The 11,076-nt window shown below is 39.3% G+C and overlaps 2 protein-coding genes across 3 annotated transcripts; both read right to left on the bottom strand.

The window, feature by feature from the left end:
• Positions 1–316: 316 nt before the first annotated feature.
• LOC113699488 (replication protein A 70 kDa DNA-binding subunit B-like) lies at positions 317–10,810 on the bottom strand. Of its 2 annotated transcripts, XM_072056483.1 has the most exons (18): positions 10,731–10,810; positions 10,620–10,651; positions 10,452–10,476; positions 10,186–10,290; positions 8,845–8,876; positions 8,677–8,701; positions 8,489–8,513; positions 8,243–8,319; positions 2,798–2,942; positions 2,438–2,708; positions 2,257–2,353; positions 2,018–2,142; positions 1,839–1,917; positions 1,612–1,741; positions 1,372–1,523; positions 1,148–1,268; positions 840–1,068; positions 317–762 (listed from the first exon to the last, which is right to left on the bottom strand). In XM_072056483.1, the coding sequence occupies exons 9-18, from the start codon at positions 2,939–2,941 to the stop codon at positions 635–637; spliced, it is 1,476 nt and encodes a 491-aa protein (XP_071912584.1). In that variant the 5' UTR covers position 2,942; positions 8,243–8,319; positions 8,489–8,513; positions 8,677–8,701; positions 8,845–8,876; positions 10,186–10,290; positions 10,452–10,476; positions 10,620–10,651; positions 10,731–10,810; the 3' UTR covers positions 317–634. The 2 variants fall into 2 exon arrangements, with proteins under 2 accessions (XP_071912584.1, XP_027075658.1); XM_027219857.2 differs by lacking the exons at positions 8,677–8,701; positions 8,845–8,876; positions 10,186–10,290; positions 10,620–10,651; positions 10,731–10,810 and having other exon boundaries at positions 10,452–10,482.
• On the bottom strand, positions 3,072–7,820 carry LOC140010515 (uncharacterized). The gene is made up of 7 exons (XM_072057796.1): positions 7,427–7,820; positions 7,050–7,279; positions 6,686–6,974; positions 6,327–6,494; positions 5,312–6,223; positions 3,868–5,224; positions 3,072–3,777 (listed from the first exon to the last, which is right to left on the bottom strand). Exons 1-7 carry the CDS (start codon positions 7,818–7,820, stop codon positions 3,072–3,074), a joined length of 4,056 nt encoding a protein of 1,351 aa, XP_071913897.1.
• Positions 10,811–11,076: the final 266 nt, after the last annotated feature.

Raw genomic sequence — 11,076 nt, 5'->3', positions numbered from 1 at the left:
CAATGGTATTTATTAGGCAGGGGACCATTCAACACATGAAAAGACCATTCAGCATGAAAAGGCCACAATATATAGTTAACATCCACCTCGGCTTGCACTGTTTAATTGGTTGAAGGGAACTCATAAATAGACATATGTTTGTCATGTCTGTCATATATGCAGTCAAGGAATCAATACACATAGGAGCAATAGGACTTGCATGTATAACGTGTATGTAGCCAAGAAGCTGGCAGGTGCAATAACAAAGGAACTGTATATACATAACTGGAGGCTTAAAGAATCGATGGAATATTTGCATAAAAAAAGGGAAAAGGAATAGAAAAGCACTTCAAATTATATAAATCTTAAAGTTGACAGGATGCACAAAGTAAGTTTCTTGCAAGGAATCCAAAGATTTCTGCAAAAATCTCCCCGCTATTCAGGATTGAAGATTGCAGTTCATCTTTGGACGGCTGGCACGAACACTGATACAAAAGCAATCATCAATGTTAAATGATGATGCAAAAGTTGTTTAATAGATTACCATTTACAGAAGACAAAAGGTTTATAGTTATATCTGTTTTGCATATAGAAGTGCAGATGAAATGGGCAAAAAATATCCAATTTCCAGCAGCCAAAAGGGGATAAAGGTGTTTCAGCCTAATTTTGTCCTTTTGCTGCAATTGTCAGTAGCAGTTGCAAAGTCATCAATGGCAGTAGTTTCTGCTTCATCAAACTTATCAGCAAGGCGGAGGCGAGTCTTTGAACCAGAGCTACTCTCCCCTACAAGAATAAAGATTGGCTAAATATGCTGGTAAGATATGAAGCTATTTGATAAAATTTTAGCTATGGTGGCCAACCTGGAGTCAGCAGCTGAGCAGTCTGAACTCTGTGTTCAGCTGAGATAGGCAAAGCATCTGGTTGGCCAATTAACTGAGCAGAATCAATCTCTTGTCCAAGTTCAGAATAATGCAAAACGGTATAACGCTGCCTAGCATCCGCTAATTGAGCTTGGACTGGTTTAATATGAAGCAGAAATGTCTTTGTTTTCAGGCTACTGTGAACAAACTCAAGAGGAAGTTCGCGATTCTACAGGCAACGCAAAAAAAGAATGAGAATTGGGAATAGAATGCTGGTTTCATTAACAATGATAGGAATTTAAAATTACCTGGTTAAAATGATCCATTGCTTCAAGTGCGGTGAATGTGAGAAGTTTCTCTGCCAGGTCTCCAAAGATGGAGGCTGGTATAACTCCACTGCCATCACTTAAATCAATGTCGAACCGGCATCTGAAAAGTAAACATATAGTGCATTAGGTAACCGATTTAAGCATGGCGTAATCATGTACAATTTACAAGTAATTTTAATGCTGATGATTTAATAATATAGCACCTGGGCACAGCAGGGCTCTTTTCTTTGCATGAATTGCAGGTAAACTCAATGCCATAGTCTGCTGCAGTAGCACGGTTACATTTTCCACAGCTCATATACCAATATTTCTGAAAAATGTCTTCAAAAGAGATATTTGCCTTGACCAGTGCAGTCTAAAAGGTAACGAGGAATGAGATCAAAAGCTAAATATGCATGAGGAATTTTAAGAAAAGTGGATAAATAGCAAGAGAGTCTCAGCACCTTCTGCGACAGAGAAACATTACAAATTAAAGTAGTCTTCTGGTCAGCTTTCAGAAAGAGCTCAGGATTGTATTTAATGTAAGCCTTTGTTTCAATGAGCTGCGCAATTAACTTAGTATTTCTCATTGTCCTACAGAAAGAACGATGAAATAAGAGAATAAGGAAAACGAAATGAGAACAGGGTATATTGTATGTTTATGAAAGAAGCAAAGGAAAAGGCACTGAACCAATTTTTCAACTCCCTTGCTTCCTGTATGGGCGGGTCAACAAGGACTGCAGAATCGAACCAGGTAGACAGCGAAACTCCTAGAAGATAAATAGACAGCAAAAGATTTCAGGGATGATTTGCAAGCATTTTAATAAGTAAATAAATGTTATCACACAGAAGGGCAGCATTTCACCGAACCATTATAGTTGTTAACTTTCAATCTTCGGCCGATAACAACAGGATAGGTCTGAATGTTATTCAATAAAATCTGTCCTTCATTGTTCAAGAAGTTATCCCACAAAGATAGCATCACTGTTTGAGACCTAGTATTGACATTGATACATAAGTCAGCATTCAAAGAAACAAAGAGGATGACAAAAATAGCAAGCTAGATCTAGTAAAAAGGAGTGATAGGATTATAAAAAGATGACGCTTACTCTTCATTAAGGAGGACAAATTTTTGAACACATGACTGTTTGGTGCTCTTACTTATCGTTTTCTTGTCCAACGAACTAATTACAACTCCGAGAACATCTATGAGACATCAAAGGCACCTCAGAAAAGTAAGGATAAGTTTGATTAGGCCGAACTTGCACTTCAAAGGTAGCTAAAACTTACCCACAGATTTGCTTTTGTCATCCATATATTGAGCTAAATCTGCAAACTCTGTGAAGGAAAATTTAACAGGCATGATGTCCTCTTCTCTGCTAACTTCTTCAATAACAGTCCTAGCAGTTATCACCCATTGCATAGTCAAGCCAGATGTCTGAAATTTTTCTGGAATATTTCTGACATCAGCATTTGAGATCCTGTACTTTTTGTAAACTTGAAGAATAGGGCTCATCTTCGGAATGTCAGCATTGAAAATGATGCCTTCTACTCTAGAACCCTGTTAAGAAGATTAATTGAAAGAGTTCATTAAAGTGAGTGCAAGATCGAAGAAGTGCTATGTCTGGAAAAGGTGTTCTAAAACAATACCTCCGAGTCATAGAAGATCATTTTTTGTTTCTTGGTTGGTGTCCCCATTGAATCAGTAACTTGTTGCTTTTCTTGAATAGTTACAAGACAACACCAATTTTTCATGTTAGGAGTGATATTTCTGATTGGTAGTACGTCAGCCATTCTGCCAAAAAAAAAAAAAGAAGGCAAAAGATTTGTAATCTGGAAAGTTGGATATGGATGAAATCGCATGAACAAGTAAGCTAAGGGATGGGGTTATCTAGATATACCTGAATGTAAGATAGATATACAGTTAACTGAACTGGAAAACTTCATTGAATACAACATTTCTAGTTTTGCAGTCTATTTTTGTACCCTCAAAGGTCCCCGGAACAATGAGAATTTTGAGTGCAGATGAGGTTCTGGCTCTGGACAGAGCTACATAGAGTTGACCATGAGAAAAAACAGGTTCACGTAAATAAATGCCAACATAGTCGAGAGTTTGTCCTTGGGACTTGTTGATGGTCAATGCAAAGCAAAGGCGGACTGGAAACTGTGTTCTTACGAAGGCAACGCCATTCCTCTCATTATCAGGAGTTTGTAGAAGCATTTTTGGAATCAGGATAATCTTGCCTTGATGCTGGCCAAAAACAATCTCAGCAGAAATAGTGTGATGCCCAAGCTCTCTACATATGAGTCTAGTACCATTACAGAGGCCTTCTAGAGGATTAAGATTCCTCATCAATATAATTGGACAGTTTTCCTTTAGCATTAACTTGTGAGGAGGAAGGCCTTTTGGATTTTGAGAGTTAAGAAAATCCTCATAATCACCCTGGTGACGCTGGTCAACAGTTCTGTCCGTGCTAGTGTAGGTATAGAGCTTTCCAGGGAACCTCCTAATCAGGATATCATTTAGCTCATCAACTGAACTGTTTTTAGGAGTAAGAATACACCTACAGATCATACTATAAGGATCCCGAGAATAGAGAGTTAAATCTGGGAAAACATAACTTATTAACCTGTTAATAGAAGAACTAAGTTAGAAACTATAAAGGTATAAGGTAGGCAGCTAAGATAGCTTAAAAGTGTATTATCTAACCTGTTTGTACTTAGGAGTCCAAACGAAATGCTGAGGGAAATCTCTATAGAAGCATTTAAGATTTTCAGCGACTGCATTTGTTGCATTCATTTTGAAAAACTCAGTTAACATAGTTTTCAAAAAATCAGCCTTGGCTAATAACAGCAAGAGATCTGAGTTTTTATCAAAGGAAACGAACTGCTGATTCGGAAGATGAACTTGGAGTGTATAAACAGATGGAGTCATCTCATTTAGATGGAATTCATAGATACGCCAAAAAGCTTCGGGAGCCGAAATATATCTGCCCTTTTGAAACTCATTAATTTCATCAATATCAGGAGGACCGCCATCAGTCACAATCTTAAAGGAGGCCTGATCATGACCTTTAAACACATACTTGTACAAGTATTTCACCAGTTTTATAGTAGAACAGATCTCGACGTTTATATGGCAATCAAACAAAGCAAGGAGGTATGGGTTGTAAGGGACAACCCACCTATTATCAAGAGTAAACCTTCGGACCCTTATTTTTCTGCCATCGTCCCTTCTTCTATAATGTGGATAACCATCTTCAGCATGAATTGTATGCGGACAGAAATCTTTAGGATAGTGGCTTTTGCAGGTACCGTCTCTCATACAAGGACAAGTTTTATCCATAGTTCCACAGGGGCCGTGGATCATATGTTTGACAACAAGATTGTATAAGTGAGGGTAGCGAGCACGATCGGGCAACTCCGCACACACCACCCTATCATATGATTCTGGATTAAGCAGCTTGGACTGAGGTTTTAAGATCAGGAGTAAATGAGCATGAGGAAATCCGCGCTTTTGAAACTCAATAACATGGACACATGCTGCGACCTCACCAAAAATCTGTTTATTCAAAATTTCAGATTTGAGCATCTCAAATTTAGCTCTAAAAACCCTGGCTAGAAGATCTGGTCTATCCTGTGGCTTTTCATGATACTTTAGATTGTCCTGAATTTCTTTCCATGCTGGATTGCAGGTCATGGTAAGGAAAAGATCAGGTTTACCATATTTCTGAACGAGCGCCATTGCATCAAGATACCGGCGTCTCATGTCTCTCGGACCACCTATAAAAGAGGATGGGAGAACAATCTTCCGACCGACTTTAGACCCCTCGGACTGCCCTATAGAAACACTGTCCAAGACACCTTGGAGGATCTCCGATCTTATCACATTTTGTTGATGCCTATGGAAGTCCAACCTTGAAGTCTCTATCTTCACATAAGAATCAACAGAAAATTGTTGTAGAAGCCTAAGGCAGTGCAATAACATTGATTCATCATCATCTCTTATTTGAAATCTGTAGCAATAATACTCTCTAGCTGACACCGTGTCTCCCTCGCGCTTCCCTCGATCAACAGCTATATAAGACAAAAATATTTTCTCGATGAAGAAGATGCTATAAGGTGAATATTTAATAGCGTAGATTCAGTAAGTGATTTACTTGCCTCTGCGCTCTAAGTCTATTAAGTGTGAAGGGTCGCTAACAGAAGAAGGGTCAACATTAGAATCGCCTTCACAGCAGTCCACATTTCTTTTCCTCTTATATAGTCTCTTAATACCATGGTGCCATCCACATTCACCTCGAGGAAAAAGAATAGGATACTGTAGAGGGTCATAACAGCCATAGTAATGATTAATTCTATGGCTGGTATGCGAGTGAGTGTAAACCTGAATATGAGCACTCCTGTCTACAGTTTCATTTTCATCTTCAGTCCATATAGCAGCAACTTGCGAGGTAGATGGCAGGTTATAGACGCGCTGGTCTAAACCAGGGTAACAGTTAAGAACGATCCTATAGCTATCAAGGTTTGGTATATCCCTGAGACTTTTAAAGAATTTGGCGTAAGGATTGTTCAAAAGTATGCGCATAAGCAATTTTAAAGTGCCTTCGCGCAACTTTTCAGAGTTTCCAGTTCTCTTTGCTAATTCCTCATCAGTGTCAAAGAAGTAGAATTGAATTCCAGATGGTTTGTCGGTTGACTGCGTCAAACCGTTGAGGAAGTGATAGACTTGGCCTTGAATACGAAAAGTATAAACACCTTTCGTATTTTTGGTCAATTCTGGGTCATATCTTGCAGCAAAGGACGTAAATCCCAGGTTATTATTGTAGGTTCGAACATTGTTTCTAAAGTGAGTGCTTTCTTCATCATTTCCAATAAACAAGCGCTTCAGATCATAAGGCATTGCTGGAATAACTAAAGAGATCTCTCCGCCAGAACAACAAAAGCTAGGAGGTTCCAAATAGAACCTTTTAGCTCCACAGTGTTCACAATTAGGAACATTTGGAAGGGTAGTGGCTTCATGAGGGATCTCATCAAGCTGGAAAAGACCCTGTTGACGACCTCTGCGAGGTCTAGCTGCATTTAATTCCAAACTATAGGTGAGAACGGAACTTTATTAATCCAATTAATAACATAAGCTGGCGAGATATACAAAGTGAAGAAGAATTAAAAAGCCAACCGGGAGCCTGCTTCCTGACACGTCCATGAGAACCATGATTTTGACCAGAAGGCTGATCTTTAGATAGAAGGGCAGAAGAACTACGATGGTGACCCTTTTTCCCTTGAACACGGGTTTTTTTGGCAGACTTGTTAGACGTTCTAGCTCGAACAGAAGGGATTTCTGTAACTATACAAAGAAATAAGCTGAATAAAAAAATGCAGAAGCATTTGACCGCGGACAGTCAGCAAAGCGAGGAAACTATGAAAGGCCCATCCAAATAGAACTGACAAATACAATATTTTTGTAGAGGATATAAGCGGACAGGGCAGCCGTAGAAGTATCGACAATCACACGGAAAAAGGCAATGGAATATATACCTTGAGAAGTAGAAGCTGGTGCAGAAGAGTGTTTCTCAGAGATAGGTGTTTCATTTTGCAGATATAATTCTCTATGGACATCATTTAAAGCAGACTGATTTCTTTCAAAGTCATTGTAAGAATCAGGCAAAGAAGAGAACTTAACAATATTTTCAAAAAGCTCATTATCAGGTAAGACTTGTATGTCAGTGCAAAAGCGGTGCCTGGCTCCGGCATACAGAAGAGAAAAGCTGCTTGTTTGGTGAGGTAACACAAGAGGTTCAGAGTAAGCAGCTTTTTTTCCAGAACTCTGTCACTCACGAAGAGGGGAAGAAAGTTTATCAGAATTCATGGAAAATCCAGTAAAAGGACAATACTGAACTACATTTTCAAAAAGAGTGTTCATAGGCAAGAGCTCTTTGTCACAGTAAGGAGTTTTCAGAGAATCTGTTAGGTCATCAATAACTGATACAGAGGCAGAGCGCCTATTCTTTTTGTTAAATAGATGAAGTTCAGGCGTAGTAGTAAGAGAATGAGAGCCTAAGATTTTCCTTTTCCCATGGAGGGGTGTAGGTGGACAGCTCCTAAGATTAGGCGTACCAGCGAGCGGATGTTCTGCAGGGCGGAAAATAAGCTTTATTTTTTTACTCGTACAGAACAACAACACGGAAGGGTCAATCCGTGGAGAAGAGAGCAAAGACGATCTCTAAAGGAGGAAATGGACATGAAGAAAAGGTCAGGAATTGGTAACACTAACAGTACCTCCTAGTATACCCGTTGCTGGTGAAGAATGCATTTCCCTAGTAGGGGAAGTAGAATGACCATGGAGACAACCGGAAGCAGATTCATGAGATGACATGTACTGTAACGCTTCAGCAATAACATCGGTGCTATCATGGCCGTTCTTAAAACCCCCTGTTTCTAACATTTGGCCATGCATAAGAGGTTGGTTTCCACTATCGCATGGGACAGCAAGTGTTTCAGGGAAAGAAACACCTGTTTCCACATAACCAAGTGGAACCTTGCGAATACGCGAGGGAAAACTCTTTTCTTTCTTCTTGGCGGCCCTAGCTTCTCTTCGACGACGTAGAAGGTCATTTTTCTCTATGTCTGGCATTTCTGCATACCTTTTGCGGCGAGTAGAACTTCTACCCATTCACTTTAATTGTCTAGAGCGTACAATAGCAAAGGGCTTGTAAAATACCAAGCTATAGTTATTGAGCAAGTAATGAGCAGAAAGATACAAAATTTAATAGCAACAAAAATCAGAAAAAATGAAATAGATGCATAAAGTAAGTAACCAAGGGCAGCTGAGTATGCAATGCAAGGATGCATGTAAGTTTTATTCATTAAATGTAATAGTACAAGAACAGGAGATGAATAACTCCTTGTTAGGCTAAATAGTCATTCAAAAGTCCTGGGAAGAAGTAACTAAGTCCCGGCAATTCAGAAGTTAAAGAAGCGAGATGCAAACAAGGTGCAACCAACGGCATAGTAGAGAATACAAGAAATGGGGATGGAATTTAAAGTGCAAGATATAAAAGAAAGAGGGAACAGGGGAGAAGCAGAAGCACCAACCTGTCTGGCTACAGAAACTGGACAGGGCAGAAGCAAAGAAGAGCAACGACACCACAATAAAATCGAGCAGACAAGAGCTAAAAAAGAGAAGAAAGAGAACAAGAGAAAATAACTCGCATTAATAGGATGGAGAGTAATTAAAGAACTTAATGGGTTAAATAACAAGGTAATAAGCTATTTTTTCGTGGGAAAACGTCAACAATGGTAGAGAGAATAAGTAATATGAGTTTGGAGCAAGACACTTACCAGAAACACAGCAGCAAGATGAGCTCTACAAGATGAAACAAACGCAGGAAATTAAACAGGTGCGCGAGAAAAGAAAGAATCGGGTGAAGGAGAAAAAATAGCAAGGGAATAAGCTTTTAATTTTTGGAAAGAAAAACACAACAAATGCCGAGGGAATAAGCAAAATGAGCTTGGAGGAAGAAACTTACCAGCAACACAGCAGCAAGAGGAGCTCTGTAAGATGAAACAAATGCAGGAAATTAAACCAATGCGTGAGAAAAGAAAGGAGCGGATGAATGAGGGAAAATAACAAGGTAATAAGCTGAGTATTTTTTGGGAAAAAAACACAGCAAATGGGGTTGGAGCTAGACACTCACCAGCAACACACCAGCAACGGCAGCTTTGCAAGCTAAAACAATTTGAGAAAATTAGCAACGAGAAAGTCTAGAAAAAGCGAGAGCAAGAGAAGAAGCAAGCTGATGGGCCACCTTTTAAGTATCACCTTTTAACACTGATAAACTACTAAGATGGAAAGTGTGCTTGTGTATGTGTGAGAGAGAATGCGTTTTGTGCAATACTCCATGTTTGAGCAAAGAAAGATGTAGTTCTTGTGTTTGTACAAGAAAGATTATGTTTTAAGTGTGCGTTAGCGAAAAATATGTATTTCTGTGCAGGAGAGGGAGAGGGAGAGAGAGAGAAATAGCGAAAGAGAGAGAGAGAGAGAAGTGTATGTTTGAAACTGTGTGTGTATATGTATGTAAGGTGTGTACATGAAAGTGTAAGTTTATAAAAATTAAACAAATGAAGTGATAAAACTTTAACTTTAAATTTTGTACACAAGCTAAGTGGCCCTCAATGTACTCAGAGATAGGAGAATTCTGTTACCAAACAAACTTAATAGCATAAGCACTTAATTCGTCAAGTACTTAATGGGGTTATCAAACACCCAAGTTTACGAGGTACCTGATGGACTGGGAAATCGATGAGATGCAAATAATTAATGCAGTGCAGTTTCCTGACTTCGTAATTTATTCTACCAATCATAAAACATGCTCTTTTCTCAGTCAAAAGAGAGAACAAAAACATTGTGAGTGCAAATGTGAAGTTGGAGTTGGCACTCTTGTAGGGGTATAAGTGCTGTTCTGAGGTACCTAATGGACTGGGAAATTGATGAGATGCAAATAATTAATGCAGTGCAGTTTCCTGACTTCGTAATTGATTCTACCAATCATAAAACATGTTCTTTTCTCAGGCAAAAGAGAGAACAAAAACATTGTGAGTGCAAATGCGAAGCTGGAGTTGGCACTCTTGTAGGGGTATAAGTGCTGTTCTGAGGGAGCAGTCAGAAAGAGAAGTTTCTAGTGAAGACCGCAAGTATATAATGAGGAAACAAAATCAAGGGGCATTCCTTAGAAGCAGAGCTGCAAGATGTCTAACCTAAATACCGTTATACATAAAAAGGGGCACATGAATCTGAACAAGAGGAGGAAAATATAGGTAAACTATCCCATCTCTAACACTGCAACTCAAAGCCCTTTATCTCCATCCTATCATTCTTTAATTGTCCGACTCCCAACATCCATTACTGAATCTACATGCCCATCCTGGTCAGGAACCTTGTACCCATTGCCTCAGAAAAAACTGTTATAGGTCATTGATTGGTGTATACAGCAACCCTCTTTGATTTTGTACCATAACTATTGATATAGAAAAGTTACCCAAATCAGTTAGAATGAGATTTCCTTCCAAGCCCGTCGAAAAGTACATCAGAAACAGTAGTTGTCCAATGCAAGTTGTGCCAGGAGTATCTTAGTTTCAATAAACTGGATTGGTTCATTAAACAATCATTAAACAGGTGAGTGAGAAAAGAAAGAAGCGGGTGAAGGAGGAAAAATAGCAAGGGAATAAGCTTTTAATTTATGGAAAGAAAAACACAACAAATGCGGAGGGAATAAGTAAAATGAGGTTGGAGGAAGAAATTTACCAGCAACACAGCAGCAAGAGGAGCTCTGCAAGACGAAACAAATGCAGGAAATTAAACCAATGCGCGAGAAAAGAAAGGAGCGGATGAATGAAGAAAAATAACAAGGTAATAAGCTGAGTATTTTTGGGGAAAAAAACACAGCAAATGGGGTCCGAGCTAGACACTCACCAGCAACACACCAGCAACAGCAGCTTTGCAAGCTAAAACAAATTGAGAAGATTAGCAGCGAGAAAGTCTAGAAAAAGGGAGAGCAAGAGAAGAAGCAAGTTGATGGGGCACCTTTTTTGCGTCGACCGAAGGAACAACTGAAAAGGATTAGAAGAAAGGACACAGCAGCTGCACATCGGCCACCGATCATGATGGTAAGCCGCCGAGGTCCTGCTAGGGCAAGGCAGGCAACGCTAAAAATCACTGTGCAAAGGTAAAGCACCGGATTTTCCCTGAAGAGAGCAAGGTGAAAGGCGGTTGTTGACAGGACTCCACAGTGACGGCATAGCTTTTTTACAAACATTACCCTGATTAAGAAATAGAAAAAGAGGAACCGCAATTAGAGAGAGAGAGCGGATTGAAATTCAAAGGTGGGTAATATTGTAAAATAGACGCCCTAATTTGTCAATCAAATACA

The sequence above is a fragment of the Coffea arabica genome, chromosome 7c (genome assembly GCF_036785885.1).
Source record: "Coffea arabica cultivar ET-39 chromosome 7c, Coffea Arabica ET-39 HiFi, whole genome shotgun sequence".
In the NCBI taxonomy this organism is placed as follows: domain Eukaryota; kingdom Viridiplantae; phylum Streptophyta; class Magnoliopsida; order Gentianales; family Rubiaceae; genus Coffea; species Coffea arabica.
This window is presented reverse-complemented; position numbering and strand designations above follow the sequence as displayed.